This window comes from Talpa europaea (genome assembly GCF_964194135.1).
Source record: "Talpa europaea genome assembly, chromosome: 14".
NCBI classification, from domain to species: Eukaryota; Metazoa; Chordata; class Mammalia; order Eulipotyphla; family Talpidae; genus Talpa; species Talpa europaea.
This window is the reverse complement of record NC_140082.1, coordinates 64,955,376-64,973,392: the sequence shown is the minus strand read 5'-3', so window position 1 is coordinate 64,973,392 and position 18,017 is coordinate 64,955,376. Positions and strand designations below refer to the sequence as shown.

At 37.1% G+C, this 18,017-nt stretch overlaps 1 protein-coding gene across 1 annotated transcript in view; it reads left to right on the top strand.

Moving 5' to 3' along the window:
* CATSPERE (catsper channel auxiliary subunit epsilon) overlaps positions 1-18,017 on the top strand; it is a gene marked incomplete at both ends in the record, with an annotated part of 196,717 nt that overhangs the window by 93,907 nt on the left and 84,793 nt on the right. Inside the window, 2 exons of the mRNA XM_084254054.1 lie at positions 4,444-4,921; positions 10,853-11,295. Of these exons, the coding sequence (XP_084110180.1) occupies positions 4,444-4,921; positions 10,853-11,295 (921 nt within the window). The remainder of the gene's footprint in view (positions 1-4,443; positions 4,922-10,852; positions 11,296-18,017) is intronic.

The window sequence follows — 18,017 nt, the reverse complement described above, 5'->3', positions numbered from 1 at the left end:
GAAGGTTTGGTTTCCCCAACTAGGTGTACCTGGGTGTGACCTTAACCCTGTTCCCTCAGTCCTTAGCTGGCCTGTAGTGAGCCTCTGGTTGCAGCTGCAGGGGCTTCCATCTATGTATGTTGTTTCAGGTGCCCTCCATAGCCCTCTATCTTACCGTGGGGTATTTTCAGCTTCTTTCTGCAGTAATGGGGCCAAGAATACACAGAGTGTGAGGTTCTCCATCCTTTGTTGCCATCTTGCTAAAAGTCTCAAAATTGATTATTTTTCAGTCACTTAAAAAAGAGAGAAGATATAAATTACCAATATCAGGATTGAGAGAAGTAGAATCACTATAAAGCCTGTTGCTATTAAGAGCATGTTACATGCAATTATACACACTAAGTTGAAACAAATTCAAAACTATAAATAAAATGGATAAATGACTTGAAAGCCAAGCTACTACAGCTCCCTTAAGAAATACCAAGCCTTCCACTCAATCATTGGGACCCCAGACCCACGGCAGAAGGTTGGTGTCAGAAGACTCAGAACCTGCAAAGACCCCACAAGCTGCCCACCCAGACTAGTGAGACCCTTGACCAGTGCAGGGGAGGAACCCCAAGCAGCGGAAGCCTCACCTACAGCAGCTGGGCCCCAAAGCAAATAATGGGTAGAGGGTAACATCACAACAAACAGCCTTGTGAGTTTTCCAGGGAATGACATTATATACACTGAGGCAACAAACCCCCAGAACCCAACATCAAAGAAGTGGAAGATGTTCTTATTATCAGAGGTAGCATATAAAATTGCCATGATAAAGAAATGGAAGAACACCAAGAAAGCTCGGAAAAATAATGAATGTTTTTAGAAAAAGAATCAATAAATTGAAGGTAGAAAACGAAGAGCTCAATAAGATAACAATAGAGTTTCAGGATATAAAGAGAGATATACAGCAGATGAAAATTTCAGGAGAAAGTCAGTGAAGTAGACTAGTTCCAATGGAAAAATGATTCAGTGTACTTGAAAGTGTGAATTAACAAAGAACAGGAAGAACAAAGAACAGGTAGAACAGGAAAAAGAAAAATGAAGAAAAAAATGAAGAAGTTCTCTGAGATTTCTTCTACTTCATGAGGAAAGGCAACATAAGAATAATGGGAATACCAGAGGGGCAAAGAGTGAGAAAGGAACAGAAAAGTCTATTTAAAGAAGTAATGAAGGAAAACTTCTGAAACCTAGGGAAGAGACTACATGTACAAACCAGAAAGCTGAAAGTGCCACAGGGCACCTAAACAAAATGAAACCTATACTGAGACATATAAAAATTAAAATAGATGATCCCTTGCCAGTTGTGACAACATGGATGGAACTGGAGGGGCTAATGCTAAGTGAAATAATTCAGGAGAAAGACAAATACCAGACCTTTTCAATTGTATGTGTAAAAAGAGAAATAAAACAAGACTTAGTGCCAAACCTGTATGAAGCCCTAGATATTTGATTGTAGAATTGAGACCACCAGGGGAAGGGAAGGTTGGAGAGCAGGGTGTAGACAGGGCCCAGTGGACAATGGTGGACTATGGGTGTCTCAGTGTGCTGGGTATGGTGTTACCAACCTGCATCTGAAAAGGGGTCATCCTACACACCTGAATCATAGACAGAGTTTTAAACCAACATAACCTCAATAAAAATGAAATAAAATATTTATTATTTTTTTGTGTGTAGAAGAGCTAGGGTGTAGGTTAGAGATGTAGGGAATGAGAAGATTCGCCAGAGACAGAGTAGGGAGCAGAATAGGCGGATTTACTGAAATACACTTCCAAGGGGAGCAGTGGGCAAGACAGGAGAGGTCTGCTGCACCATATATGGGTTATCTCCCTGGCTGGGGATTGAACTCAGGCCAGAGTAGTGATAGCCCTGAGACCTAACCCCTAGGCCACCAGGGAGGCCACAATTAAAAAAAAAAAAAAATTAGTAGGGTTTACTCCACTTAATTAAATGCAACTGTTGCTATAGTGGGATTTAAGTCTTCAATCTTATTAATTATTTCTTATTAATCTTTTGTTCTTTATTTCTTTGTTTCTACTTTCTTATCTTACTCTGGATAAATCCAGTATTTTTATTATATCTATGTTGTTTCCTCACTGATTTTTTTATTCAAAACTATTTTTTAGTGGTTGTACATGGCTTTACAATAATCATCTTTAATTCATCATTGTATTTTCAAATAATATCTAATTCATATTGTAAAAACCTTATAATTATACAATTCCACACCCTTTGTATTCTTTTCTGTTTTAAGAAAAGGATATATTAAAGTTCCAAGTACACTAAATATTCAAATAAACTAAAAATCCCAAAGTAGATTGTTAATATATTTTGCTTTAAAAAGTTGTAGATATGGGTGTAAAATAATAACAATAAGTGTTATATCTATAACTTCCTTGGTTTGCTTTATTTTTTGTCTGCACATAACGACTTCATCTTGATTTCTTCTCCTTTTAGCTTGAAAAACTTCTCTGAAATTTATTGTACTGCAAGTTCTCACAGCAGTTGTCTATATAAAAATGTCTATAGTTTTTGCCTGTATTTTTGAAGGCCATTTTTCACTGAATACAGAATTATGTAATTATAGGTGGTTTTGTTGTTCCATAAAGATATTTTATTATATTTTATTTTATAGCCTTCATCATTTTTGGTAAAAAATTAGTGATTTTTGCATCATTATTCTCATATACATAAGGTGAATTTTAATGTAAAATTACTTTTGGTAATTGCTATTTAGCTTTAGCTTTCAGCATTTGTAACTCCTAGGTGTGTTTTCCTTTGCATTTATCCTGGTTATGGTTCAACTGGACTTCTCATATTTCTAGGATTAAGTTTTTCATTATTTGGGGGGATGCTCTTGGACATTATCTCTTCAAATACTTCTTTTGTACCATTATCTTGTTCCTCTCCTCCTAGGATTTCAAAAAACCATATATGAGACCATTTAATATTGCCCCCACAGACCTAAGACAACCTCTTAGCATTTTTTCAATCTATTTTTTCTTTGTATTTCAGTTTGAATATATGCTTTTAATATATCTTCAAGTTCACTGCTCTTTTCCTTCATTTTTCCCTGTTCAGCCTTCTGTTCACCCAATAATTTCTTCATTCCTGGTATCATGTTTGTTACTTCTAGCTTTTTCATTTTGTTCATTTTTTACTACTTACATATCTCAGTTGAAATTTCCCATCTATTCCCTCAGATTGCCCATCTTTTCCACAATATTCTTCAACAATTTTGTCATATTAGATGGACCCTAGAAGAGCTTTTTCTGCTGCTCAGTCTAGCTGCCAGCTTTTTGATGATAGAGGAAATCTCTTATCTCTTTTCACCTGTGCTGCCCCTGGATTTTCATGCCTTGAGGGACTTCCTTCCCCTTTCTTAGTCTCTCCCAATCAAGGCAGGGAGACTGCTTCATACTTTCGGTAAAGACCAAGCATGCCTCAGAGGAAAAATTTCTCTCAGTATTATGTCCCCCTTCCGGTCTATGGTAAATGAGAAAACAGAATGAAGATGGAGTACTCTCAAACTTTTGCCTTGCTCCTGCCCCCTCACATATTCAGAGAGTTAATACTTCATATTGGTAGAGGCCTTGGATACCTTAGGGGGAATCTCTCAGTTCCCCTGCCTTGCCACAAGATCTTTGGTTGACTGCACTCAAATACTTAATGAAGATCTATGAAAGAAAAGACTGCGGGTAGGTAAAAACTCACCCCATGACTGGGGCTCCTTGGAATTCCCATTAATCATGTTTGTGATATATTCCTCTTTCCATTACCTCTGCCAAGAAAAGAATAACTGTGGGTATTTTCTATGAAAGACTCATCATTTTCATTCTAATTGTTTCCACTTTTAGGATTGTTTTACCCTCATTTTTAGCAACATAAGCATTAGATTTTAAATTGTATCTTCATTTGGTAAAATGACTTTTTACCTCAGATAGTTTCTTTCTTTGATTACCAGTAAACTCTAAAAATTACAAACACCTGGAGAGGGGAGATGAGGGAGAAGGGCCAAATTTCAAACATAATATCTCTGAGTGGCAATCTAAGGGACTCTGTGCAAAAAATGACACTTTTGGTGTGTCAGAATTTATCGCGTGTCCTTATTGAATTAATAATTTCATGTTTTAATATTCTTCTATATTGATGTTATTTTAAAAGTGGATAAAAATTAGATGACAAAATTGTTAGCACTGTTCTTAAAATCAAAGACTATTTTTTAATGTGTAAATTTATTTATTCCTCAGAAAAACTCTATGAAGGAGGCATTATTATTTATCTAGTTTTTTCAATGTCTATGTAATACTCATTTTTTATTTTTAAATTAATGACTTATCATTATTATATGTCCTTTTTTGTTTTTTTCACAGTATAGGATTTCCTCCCTTAGATGTGGTCTAATTATTTTTAATTTTGTCTCAGGAGAAAGAAAAAAGAAGCAACGTGGCCATCTGGACAAAACATGAAGTTTATCTTGAATATAGTTTTCTTACATTTGCCAAAGTGATGACTACTGATAAACTAAAAGGCCATCTACATTTACCACCATCGTCTACTGTGGTTATTCACAATGTTGAGTATACAGGACACCCTTTGGAACTTGCTTTGTTATTAGAGTACTGTACTACATGTACAAACCTCAAACAAATGTTTCTAGTGATATATAATGAAGATACAACACACGTGATATGCAAAGACTTTACATTAGATATCAGTGTTAATAGTTTTTTAATTCCATATTTTATCTATTCAGCAATTCCAGAATTGGTACTATGGGACAAGCATAAGATCTACTATAGTTATAACAATCTCACAGATACTGGAGTTGTACAAACACCTACAGAATTTGGAAACCTATCAAAATTATCACATGACAGCACTATTCATGATGTTGTTATAGGTGAGGCATCCTTATTCTACAAAAATTATTCCAGATTTGTAATAGGATTGTTATGCTGTGTAACAATTTTAACATAGGTTTTTAAAAAGGAATACTTTTTGCCACATAAAAATAGATAGCTTTTAGTTTCTATTAATGTTGACTATACTCTCATATAGCAAAATGGGAAACTCAGACTTTTTGTCAGAAGTTCAATTTGGTCAATCAGCAGATACAAAGTAACTTCATGCATTTTTCAGTGTGGGAAGTGATGTCTTGTATCAATTTTCTAAGTCTCTCTTAACAAATTACCACAAATTGGGTGGCTTAAAACAACAGAAATTTACTGTCTCACAGTTCTAGATACCAGAGGTTCACATTCCAGGTATCGACAATTCCAAACTCCCTTCGAAAACTGAAGTGGAATCTTCTCTTGCTTTCCCCTCACTCCTGGAGTCTTCCTGACAAACTCTGCATTTCCTGCCTTACAACATCATTCTAGTCTTTGCCATTATGGTGCGTTTCCCTGAATCTTCACAACCGTTTTATTATAAGGACACCAGGGCACACTCTACTTCAGTATGACATCATCTTAACTAATTACACCTATTTCCAAATAAGTTCATATTCTAGAATAATACTAGCAGGTAAAACATCAGCATATCGTTTTTTTTTTAAAGATTTATTTTATTTATGCAAGAACCGGGGTACAGGCCAGATGCACGGGAGGGCGAGAGGATTAACCAGGGACAGGGCGGAGAACAGAACAGGTAGACTGACTGAAATACACTGCTGAGGGGAGCAGCAGGCGAGACGGGAGAGGTCTGCTGCGCCATGTGGGACCCTCACTGGCTGGCCAGGATCGAACCAGTGCTGCAGGGGTGCGGACAGCTTCACAGCGTGGCGTTCAACCGCTTGCGCCACCAGGGAGGCCCCAGCATATCTTTTTTGAGGGGACACAATTTGACCTATAACAGATGTTGTGTAGTTTAAAAAGTCTGTATTCAAACTCATAAGCAAGTCATTTAACTTTTCCAAGCCTCAGTTTTCTATTCTAGAATACATGTCTGCCATGTTGGTTAGATAAGGGATTATGTATAAAATGCTTAAAACAATATTTGGCGGTCGTAAACGTTCAATTATTAGTAGCTATTCATAAACTTTTTACTCCTAAGGTAGTCTCCTAAACTTTATAGAAAATGCAAAAATTTAAAAGTTTGATCCTCAAAGAAACTAGTTAAAGGACAAATTTACCATGGACTTTAAGGAAGTGTCACCATAGTTTATAACCACTCTTTCTTAACCTCGTATCACCCTTCAACTCCCAACCAATTTTTCTTCTCCTTACAACAAAACCCCAAGAAAGTACTGCCTCTCATTCTTATAAATCAATTTTTTTAAGACTGAAATACACTGCTGAGGGGAGGAGCCAGTGAGACAGGAGAGGTCTGCTGCGCCCTATGGGGGTAGCTCCCTGCTAGGGAATTGAACTCAGGCCATAGTGGTGATAGCTTGTGTAGAAATGGTTTTCAGGCTTTTCTGCCCTCCCACCATTAGGATTGCCCTGCCTGCTGGGGTACCTGCAGTTGTTACATTTTTGTAAGCTGTCTTGTTTACTTCTGTGGGCCATGGGAGCAGTATAGAGATATTAGCCAAGAGGAGAGAGGCGGGAGAGAGAAGGGGAGAAAGTCCGAGAAGCGCAGAGTGAAGACTTGCCAGGGGCTTGGAGGCCTGCCGACCTCCTGGCCCCCCAGCACCCCTGCCTGCCGTGTACCTGGTGGCTGCACTACATATAAAAGCTCAATAAAAGCCTGAGAAAGCCACCAGGGGCTCCAGGACGCTCCCTTTACCCCATCTGCATAGCATCATAGATACTCTGCTCTGTCCCTTCCTGCCACTGCAGCATGGTGGTGCCAAGACTTAACCTGTAGGCCACAGATCCAAATCAAATTTTCCGCAGAAACTGCTCTCAATGACCTGAACTTTACAGACCTCCAAGTGATTGCTCAAGATCTGGCAGCAGGTTTTGAGATAGATCATCATGGCCTTTTTCTTGAAACTTTTTTTTTTCCCCTTAACTTTTGGTGTATTGCCTTTTTGGTCTTCCTCCTACTTCTCTGGCTACTCCTCATCATCCCCTTTTCCATCCTCATCTTTCTGATTCCTACATGGAGAAGCACATAAGATTTGGTTTTCAGACATCTTCTGAATCCTGTTTATATTCACTCTTTGCCCTCTAGCTCTGGCTCCTAATTTAAACCCCAAACTCCCTATTTACCTTACTTATTTTCATGTTTATTGTCTGCCTTCCCTGCAGGAATATAAACTACACAAAAGAAGGATCTTTCCTTGTATTTTACTCCCTCCCAAGCATCTAGAACAGTGTGTAGTCATAGTAGCTGTTCAATAAGTACTTACTGAATGGAGGATTGCATATTTGCAATATTGGGTATTCCCAAACATGATTGTTATATTTCTTTAATATTTTTACTTTCTTTTATTGATGTTTAAATCTTCTTGAGTCAATTTCAGAAATTTGTATTTTCCTAGGAAATTATTCATTACATTTATATTGTCTGACTCTTTGGCAAAGTTTTCCTACTTCAATTTTTAAATTTCTTTTGATATCTGTAATTCTCTTTGTCATTTATAATGTTGTTTGTGTCCCCACCATCTCATTAGTCTGGGCTTGCAAGTGTTTGTTTCTAATTTTAGGGGGGGGGGTTGGTGTTGTCATCTTTTCCTTCAAAAAGAGGAAAAGGATAAACCAAAGGATAAAAGGATAAACTAAAGAGGAAAAGGATAAAAAACAAGGATAAAAGGATAAGCCATTTATGAATCCATTTTATTTTTTTAATTTAATTCCTTAATTTCTGCTTTTGTTATTGCTGATTCTTCACTCTGCTTTCTTTTTGTAACTTAGGTGTTCTTTAGTCAGCTTCATAAGTTAAATGATTAGTTCATTTACTTCAGCCTTTTTATTTTCTCCTAAACATTTAAAGCATGAATAAGCAAAAAGCTTGAATTTTTTTCTGTATTGCTTTTGCTATATCCCATAGATTTTACATATAGTGTTCTTATCCTTATTATTGTTAAAATCACTTCCAACTTAACTTCATATTCCTTCCAAAGTTCACTTAGTCATAATTTTAATGAGCAGTTTAATAAACAAAAGAGAGAATGCTGGAAACATACAGGAGGGGCATCTAATCCTGATTTATGAGATCAAATAATTGGCCTGAAGAAAAGTAAATGTAAACTGAAATCAGAGGAAGAATATTATATATTAGAAAAAAATATATCACTGGTCAGGATAAGGGTTGAGGTAGCATTTGAGGCTGAGAAAATGAGATAAGCAGAGACCAGGAGGCAAGAGGGAACAGTTTGTGGAACTGAAATTCATTGAGTATATCTAGAGGTATAGGGTGAGGCAAAAGGTGGTAACAGAAAACAAGTCAGGCTAAAGAAAAGAAGAACCATCATCACAAAGTAAACATTTTATAAAATCCAAAAACAATACGCATTTTTTGTCTTATAAGGTTTTAAATTTTATTTATCATCATTTATATGTATCCTGTGCAGCAAACATGAAGATATATTTTATGATGTCATCCACCTCATCTTTCTCCTCTTCCACCTTGGGAAGTTTCTAAGAACACAAAGCATAATAGACCATGTACATAGAAATCTAAGTTGTATGACAAATGTTACCTATTTACTGGGTTGCTAAGTCGTACTTTGGCTGTACTATTTTACCTCACATAGGGAGGCATAACGTGAAAGGTTACTAACATAAACACTGGTGCTTGGATTCCTTTGCATGTTGGCTCAACATTAAGAGCATTTCTATTTACAGTTTCACTAAAATACTCTGAAAAATATTCCAACCTTTACATAACCTTACTTGTTAGGTTCATAACCTTACTTGTTAGAGCGCTTCGCAGCCCAGTGCTCAACCGCTGCGCCACCAGGGAGTCCTGACAATGATATTTATTTATTTTTTTTTTTTTAAGATTTTTTTTTTTTAAATAGAGGCATGTTTTATTTATTTATTTGTTTGTTTATACATGCACTGGGTACAGTCAGAAGCGCGGGAGGGTGAGAGAATTCACCAGAGCCAGAGCGGGGAGCAGAGCAGGCAGAAGGACCGAAGTACACTGCTGAGGGGAGCAGCGGGCGGCAGGAGAGGTCTGCGCGCCATGTGGGACCCTCCTCTGGTGGCCGGGGAGCAGCCGGGGATCGAACCTGCGTCGCAGAGGCCGCGGGCAGCTTCGCAACCCAGCGCTCAACCGCTGCGCCACCGGGGAGGCCCCTGACAATGATATTTAATAAAGTATTCTGATCCCCCGAAATCAAGATTTTTGACTTAGGAGTTTGATCAGGATATAATTTATGAAAATGTCACTTATTTATTAAGATTCCAAATGTAACATACATAAAAGCACAGTACACTCAGAACCTCCCTGATTCTCTGAATACACCTTCCTTCTTTGTGTGTATTTTGGAAATGAAGGAAAGCATATCCCTAGAAGCTGTACACAGAAAATGCCTTGTCTATAAAGAAAGGTATGAAATCAACTAATCTGACTGTTCATTTTACAAGTATGGCAACAGAGCCAAAGAGGTTGAGACTTCCCTTGGAAACGCCATAGTTTAGGCATAACAATCTAGTAAGGGCAGAAAGTTGGTAATTATTACATGAGTGAATCTGAAGAGGTGCCCTTCTCCTCCCCTTTTCCTTCATCCCAACTGTGTTACTCTGCTAATAAAACCTGCAGACCAGATAGCTTAAATAATAAAAATTCATTTGCTTACAGTTCTGGGGGGCTAGAAGTCCAAGATCAAGGTGTCAAAGACTCTCTTCTTGGCTTGGGGATGGAGGTCACCTTCTCACTGTGTCCGTACATGGCATTTCCTCTGGGCTCAGAGGGTGGGGAGGTGGGCAGAGAGAGAGAATGCTACCAGCCTATTGATTTAGGGCCTCACTTTGTAGGAGGTAATCTTAATTACTTCCTTAAAGACACTATCTCCCAATACAGACACAGTAGGAGTTAAGGTTTCCATTTGTACATATAAAGCAATGTTTATTGCTATGTGTATAAAGCAATGTTATTCCTGTCATGATCATCCTTATTTATTATTTAATACACTAATTCCAGCTCTTTTGTCTATATGTAAATATATATTATGAACCATAAATATATATAACTGTATGTTTAGTTTATATAAACTAAACTATATGTTTTAAACATAAACTGCATGTTTATAATTTAATATATATAACATTAAATAGTTAAATATCATATATATACTTTATCCAATATATTTTTACTATTCAGCAATCAAAAAAGATAAACACATGCCATTTGGTGCAACTTGGATCAAGCTGGAAGGGATTATGCTCAGTGAAATAAATCAAAGGAAAAAGAAAAATAACAGAGGGTTTCACTTACAGGAGGAATACAGGGGGACCAAATAAGAGATCAGGAGAAATAAATAAATACCAAAATTAACAGGCAACCGTAAATCAGAGACATTCTGCAGGGTAGGAGGAGGAAGAGGGATCAAACAGGAGAGGGTTGAGCACAAGGGACAATGGTGACAATGAGGAGAAAGCAAATATTGTGCAAAAATGAACAATGATGTAAAATATAAATAAATTTTAAAAAATAAAAAGCCAATGTTAAAAAAGAAAAAAAGGGTGATATAGTAAATGCAGAGAAAGGGATCAGGGAAATATATTCTACTATGAAGTAGGAGAGAAAGTCTCCAACATTGTGTAAATTTGTGGGGTTTTGCCAGCACACTTGAAAGTTTTCTCAATAAAAGTTTAGAAAAATGGTCTTTGTCAGTAATTATTAATTTACTTAAAAGTCCACTTAAGTAAAGGAGCATGGATTTATGCTCACTTAGAATAACACAAGATTTTCTTTTTTTTTTTTTTTTTTACAGATTATGATGGAAATGTTGTGGTAAAAATGGAAAATAATATAATGTTTTATTTCAAGGTTAAAATGAGAGATGCAGTAAAGCTACATCTATGGACAAATAGCATGACAAAATCAATAGTTTCCTTGGATACGTCTGGTCAATTATATCTCATATATGTATTTCAAAATGGAACAATACAGCCACAGAAATATCCCTTAAAGATGGAAGTTCAAAGTGTAGCTTTCAAAACGAAAGAAAAATGTCCCTTTGTGGCATTTGAAAGTAGTATTTCTCATCCTTTCCACTTTTTTGACAAGGGAGACAAACTGTCAGTTTGGGCTGAAATAGTATATCCAGAAAATATTGGTCTTTCTATTATCGTGGAGTCATATGGCCCAAAAATATTAGATATGACAGATCATATTTCTTATGACATTGGTTTTGGACACTGCACTAAAACTTTGGTAAGTTAATATTTTAAATTTTCTTCATTTAATTTTAGTAAATATAAAAACATAGTAACATTTTTATTTTTTTATGTGTCTTTTTTATTGGGGTAAATTGATACATATTATTGGTATTTTGGAAGTGATTCCCTTCTAGGTTTAGCTTGGAAAATGTTGACAAGTATACAAATTTTTAAATAAATAATAATGTGAATTCTGACCCACAATTTTCATTTCCAATATCCAAGACTTCTTGGGGGGGTTTGTTTGTTTGTTTTTCTTTTTTTTTCTCTTTCTTACATCATTGTTCACTTTGTACAATATTTGATTTCTCCCCTCAGGTGTAGTTGCCATAAGTCTCCCATCACCATAGCACTGCTAAATCATCACCATAATCCCTTGTGCTCTTCTCTCTCCTTATTTTACTTCTCTCCTCCTCCCCTGCTGTACACCTCAAATCTATGGTTTGCCTGCAAGCTTTGCTTTTTCCTGACCCTTTGTTCGGTACCCTATTTTCCACCTATAAGTGAAACCATCTGATATTTTTCTTTTTTCCTTCTGACTTATTTTGCTTAGCATAATCTCTTCCAGCTCCATCCATGTTTCTGTAAACGGCATTAGCTTATCCTTTTTGATCACTGACTAGTATTCCATTGTGTATATATACAACATCTTCTTGATCAGTTCATTTGTTTTGGAGCACTTAGCTATTTTTTTAATTTTTATTTATATTTTAAAGTTTCTTACATCATTGTAGTTCCCATAGTTCTTCCACCACCATATCACCCATGAACCACCATCATATTCCCTTATGTTCATCCCTTCCTGTTTTGCCCACCTATCAACCCCTTCTTTGCGATATGCTTCAAATCTATGGTCAGCTTGCTAGTTTTGTCTTTTTCTTGAGCTTTTGTTTGGTTTCTCTAGATTATATATGAGACCATCCACATATCTTAGTTATTGTACATAATGCTGCAATAAACATAGGAGTACAGGTTCCCTTTCTAATTAGTGTTTTTGTGTCCTTTGGGTAAATTCCTAAGAGTGCAATCACTGGGTCATACAGAAGACCCATTTTTAGGATTTTTGAGGGTTCTTTCCGCAGCTTTCCATAGTGACAGGGCAAGTTTGCAGTCCCACCAGCAGTGTAAGAGTTCCTTTTCTCCACATCCTCGCCAGGATTGGTTGTTGCCAGTTTTTTCTTGCGGGGGTGGGGGAGGCATTCTCACAAGTGTGAGGTATTATCTCATTGTGGTTTTAATTTGCATTCCCCTGATATAAGTGATGGTTAACATTTTTTCATATGCTTGTTGGCCACTTGCATTTCTTCTTTGGAGAAGAGTCTTTTTAGATCTTCTGCCCATTTTTTGACTGCATTGTTTGCCTTTTTTGTTGAGTTGTGTAAATTCTTTGTAGATATTCGTTATCAGTCTTTTATCAGATATATGGAGTGCAAGTATTTTCTCCCAAGGTATGGATTGTCTCTTCATTTTACTTATCGTCTCCTTTGCTGTACAGAAGCTTTTCTGTTTGATGTAGTCCCAGCTATTTATCTTCTCCTTCACTTCCTTTGCTTCTGGAGATGAATCCACAAAGATGTTTCTGTATGTCATGGAATGTTTTGTCCTATCTTTTCTTCTGTATATTTTATGTTTCAGGTCTTACATTCAAGTATTTTTTCCAATTTGAGTTTGTTTTATGTATATGGTGTGAGGTTGTAATCTAGTTTCATTCTTTTGCGTGTGCAGTCCATTTTTCCAGCACCATTTATTGAAGAGACTGTCCTTTCTCCAGTGTATATTATTTGCTCCTTTGTCATACATTAATTGACTGTGTGTGAGTGTGTGTGCGTGAGTGTGTGTGTGTGTGTGTGTGTGTGTGTGACTTTATTTCTGGGTTTTCAGTTTGATTCCATTGGTCTGTATATCTGGTTTTTTCCCCAGTACCATGATGTTTTATTACTATAGCTTTGTAGTATACTTTGACTTCTGGAAGTATAGTACCTCCTTGTAATTTTAGCCAAGTGAGTTTTGGCTATTTGGGGTTTTTGTGATTCCACGTGAATTTCAGCAATTTGTTCTATTTCTTTGAAGAATGCCACTGAGTTTTTTTCATTACATTACTTTATTTAATTCCTTATTTTTATTTTATGTATATTTTTACAACATTCTTCCTTTTTGTACAATGCATACTTTCTCCTCTCAGTTTGTAGTCCCTGTAAAAATTTCCCACCACCAATTCACCTGTGTGCCATCACCATTGTCCTTTGTGCTTTTCCTGCCCCTGGTTTGATCCCTCTCCCTCCCCTAGTCCTACAGAGTGTCTCTGATTGAAGTTGCCTGTTAATGTTGTTCTTTAATATATTATACAGTGAGATTTTTATTGGAATTGTATTGAATCTGCAAATTCCTTTTGGTAGGATGGCCATTTTGGTGATGCTAAATCTTTTGATCTGTGAACAGGCAATGTCTTGCCATTCTTTGTCTTCTTCTATTTCTTTTAACAATGTTTTATCATTTTCTTTGTATAGGTCTTTCACCATGTTTGTTAGGTTTATTCCAGGCATTAATTGGGACTGGGGTACAATTGTGAATAGGATGACTGTCTTTATTTTCTCCTCTTCAGACTGATTGTTTGCATATAGGAAGGCAACTGATTTTTGTTTGTTGATTTTGTACCTTCTACTTTACTAAATTGGTTTATTATTTTAATTAATATTTCCATGGAGATTTTAGGCTCTGTCTATATATTATTATATCATCTGCAAATAATTATTTATACTTTTCCCTGTTGAATTCTGTGTATGTCTTTCTCTTTCCTAATTGCTCTAGCTAGGACTTTCAGTATTACATAGAAAAGCAGTGGTGAGAGTGGACATCCTTGTCTTGTTATAGACCTTAAAGGAAAGGCTTTTATTTTTTCACCAACAAGAATTATGTTATCTGTGGGTTTGTCATATATAGCTTTATTATATTATGGTATGTTCCTTTTATCCCAAGTATTTTTTTAAAGATTTATTTATTTATGCATACCTCTGGTACAGGCCAGAGGTGTAGGGGATGAGAAGATTCATCAGAGACAGAGTGGGGAACGGAACAGGCAGAATGAATGAAATACACTACTGAGGAGAGCAGTGGGTGAGTCAGGAGAGGTCTGCTGCACATTGTAGGTAGCTCCCTTGCCAGGGATCGAACTCAGTAGCTGCGGATAGCTTCATAGGTTGTGTCTTAACCCTTTGCACCACCAGGGAGACCCTATCCAAGTATTTTGAGAGCCTTCATCATAAATGAATGTTGAGCTTTATCAAATGCTTTCTCAGAATCTATTGACATAATCATATGGTTTTTATTTTTGTTGATGTTTGAATTACATTGATTAATTTTTGGATATGAAACCATCCTTATGACCCTGAAATAAATCCATCTTGGTAATGGTGTTTTACCCTTTTGATACTGTGTTGAATTAGGTTTGCTAAGATTTTATTGAGTAATTTTTGCATCTGTATTTATTAGGGAGGTTGGTCTGGGGTGTGCGTGCGTGTGTGTGTGTGTGTGTGTGTTGTCTTTGGTTTTGGTATTAGTGTAATGTTAGTTTCATATAACTTTGTAAGATATGCATCAGTCCATCTTTGAATGTTTGGTAGAACTCATTTGTTAAACCATCTGGTCCTGGGCTTTTATTTTGGGGGAAGGTTTTGATAACTGTTTCAGTTTTGCGGCTTTTCATTTGTTTGTTTAGATTTTCTATTTCTTCTTTATTCAGTTTGGAAGTTCTAAGAATTTGTCTATCTAATCTAGATTATTGAACTTGTTTGCATGTGAATGTTCATAGTAATCTCTGTCCTCTGGATTTCTGCTTTATCTGCCTGTGCCTTCTTTTGGGTGCTGTTTTGCTTGTAGAATTATTTCCCAGCCCTTTTCTTTCAACCTCTGTTTATCTTTAGCACTTCAGTGTTTTTCCTGGAGGATTTTGTTTTCTAACCCAACATGTTACTCTGTGTCTTTTTATTGATGGGTTTGGTTCATTAATGTCCAGGATGATTATCAAAGTTTGTTATTTTCATTTTGTTCATTGTTTTTGTGGTTCTATTCAGTACCTTGATCATTTCTTCCTTTGATCATTCCTTTATTGGTTTAGATTTTAGGGCTTCTTGTAATATTTCTTGGAGTAGAGGTTTAGTAGAAGTGAATTTCTCAAGATTTTGTCTGTCTGAGAAGGTTCTTATTTTTCCCTTCAGAGGATGAAGAACTTTGCAGGATAAAGTATTCTTGGCTGGCATTTTTGTCTTGGGTTTTTTGAATATATTACTTCATTCTCTTCTTGTCCATAGTGTTTCTTTAGAGAAATCTGATGTCAACCTAATTTGGTTTTCTCTATAGGTCATCTATTTCTCCTACATTGTCAGCTTCATTCTTTTTCCTTTGTCTTGGGCTCTTGGAGGCTTTACCATTATGTGTCTTGCTGTAGTTGTCCTTTCATTCTAATAGTTTAGTGTCCTAGCTCCCTCCGCCTATTTTCATTTCCTTCTTCAAGTTTGAGAAGTTCCCTTCAATTGTTTTCTTGAACAGTTGTTCAGTTACCTTGTCTCTTTCTTATCCTTCTCAGATTCCTATGATTCTTATATTTCCTTTCCTCGTGGTGTCAAAATTTCTCCAAGTATTTCTTCATTCTTTTTCCTTTGAATTCTCTTTCCTTTTATTTCTTGGTTCTTTTGATATCTGTATCTTTGAGTGGACCACTTCATTCTTCCATTTCATTTATTTTTTTTTCCATGGCATTTTCCAGAATTTTTTAGCACTTCCATTGACCTTTTAACATCCTGCAGTTCCTTATTTTCTTATTTAAAGACTCAATTTTGTGGGCCTCCCCTGGTTGCGCAGGTGGTTGAGCGCCATGCTGTGAAGCTGCCCGCAGCCTCCAGCACCCGTTCGATCCCAGGCGGCTGAGGAAGGTCCCACCTGGTGCAGCATAACTCTCCTGTCACATCCGCTGCTCCCCTCAGCAGTGTATTTTGTCAATCTGTTTGTTCTGTTCCCTGCTCTGTCTCTGGTGAATCCTCTCACTCTCCCGCACATCTGGCCTGTACCCCGGTGCTTGTATAAATAAATAAATAAATATTTTTTAAAAAAGACTCAATTTTGTTCTTCTGTTCATTGATTATATTTCTCATATCCTTCTTTTCCTTTTCTGCATCTTCTATCTTGAAGTTTTTTTTTAATTATTACAATTCTTGGGCCTCCCTGGTGGAGCAAGGGGTTAAGATGCAACTTATGAAGCTAACCACAGCCACCACAGCATGAGTGCAATCCCCAGCCAGGGAGCTACCCACATGGCACAGCAGACCTCTCCTGACTTGCCCACTGCTCCCCTCAGCAGTGTAGTTCAATCAGTCTGCCTGTTCTGTTCCCCACTCTGTCTGTGTTGGATCCTCTCACTGCCTGCACCTCTGGCCTGTACCCCATTCTTGTATGCATAAATAAATAAATCTTACCAAAAAATCCTTTCTTTTAAAAAAATTATTACAATTCTTAATTCTTTATCCATCAGGCAGAGAAATTTTTCCATGTCAGTGTTGTTGGGTTCTGGAGGCTGACTTTCTTTCTGTGGTGTATTGTTCCCAGGAAGGTTTGCTTGACTATTTGTATCTTTCTTTCTCCCCATTGTTTGCTTTCAGGTTTGTTCTAGGCATAGTACCATTGGACCAAGGGTGTTGGTGATTTCTTGGGTATGATATCTTGTGCTCTTACTGGTGCATGGATCTACCTGGTACCTGGGCTGTAGTGGCTGGTGGGCAGAGGCTGGGGTTGGCTGGGGTCCCACCTCAGCTCTCCCCTTCGCTCCTCTAACCAGACTGCTGCTGATGGCAGATGGGACTTCTGGGTGCTCGTGCAGGGCATCAGGGGCCTCTGGGGCTGGAGGTTAGGGTTTCCCACAGCTCCCACCTGGCTGTTCATCTGCTGGATCGCTAGTGCCAGCAGGCAGGGCTTCTGGGGCTTCCTACTGGGGTGTCAGGCCTGTAGGGGAAGGGTTCCCTTAGCTCCCACCTGGGTATGTGTATTTTTTAATTGAAAAATATATTATCTTTTGGGAATCACATGCCTTGAAATAGCCAACTAAGCAAGCATAAAGATGTAGTTATTATACACACTCAAAAGAATTATTATGAGTCCTGTATTTTTAATATTCATTTATTTTTTAATTGCAGTAACATTGGTTTACGTTGTTACTTGTATTTTGGAAATATAAGATACACCATTTCATTTCCAGTGCTGTTTTCATAAATTCCCAAACCAAAGCACTCTAATCCACAACCGTATTCCAACATGCTCCCTTCATACTTGTGATGATCTCTCCTCCTTACCCGTCCTCTCTGCCAGGAATGTCTCAGTTTTGTAGTCTGATTTCAAGGGATAGTTTTTGAGTTTGACTTTACTGAACTCTTTACCTGGTTTCTCTATATTCCACATATAAGTGATACCTTCCAGTATTTGTCATTCTTCTTCTGATTTATTTTGCTTGGCATAATCCCTTTCAGCCTCATCTATGTTGCCAAAAGATGGCATGAGTTTATATTTTTGGCTGCTAATAGTATTCCATTGTGTTATATACCACATCTTCTTGATCCATTTTTCTGTTTTTGGACACTTAGGTTCAGAAGGTTGGACTCTGTTTCCCAATCCAACTGGCTACTCTGTCTTTCAATTGGTAAACTCAGTCCACTCACTCTTAAAGTGATTATT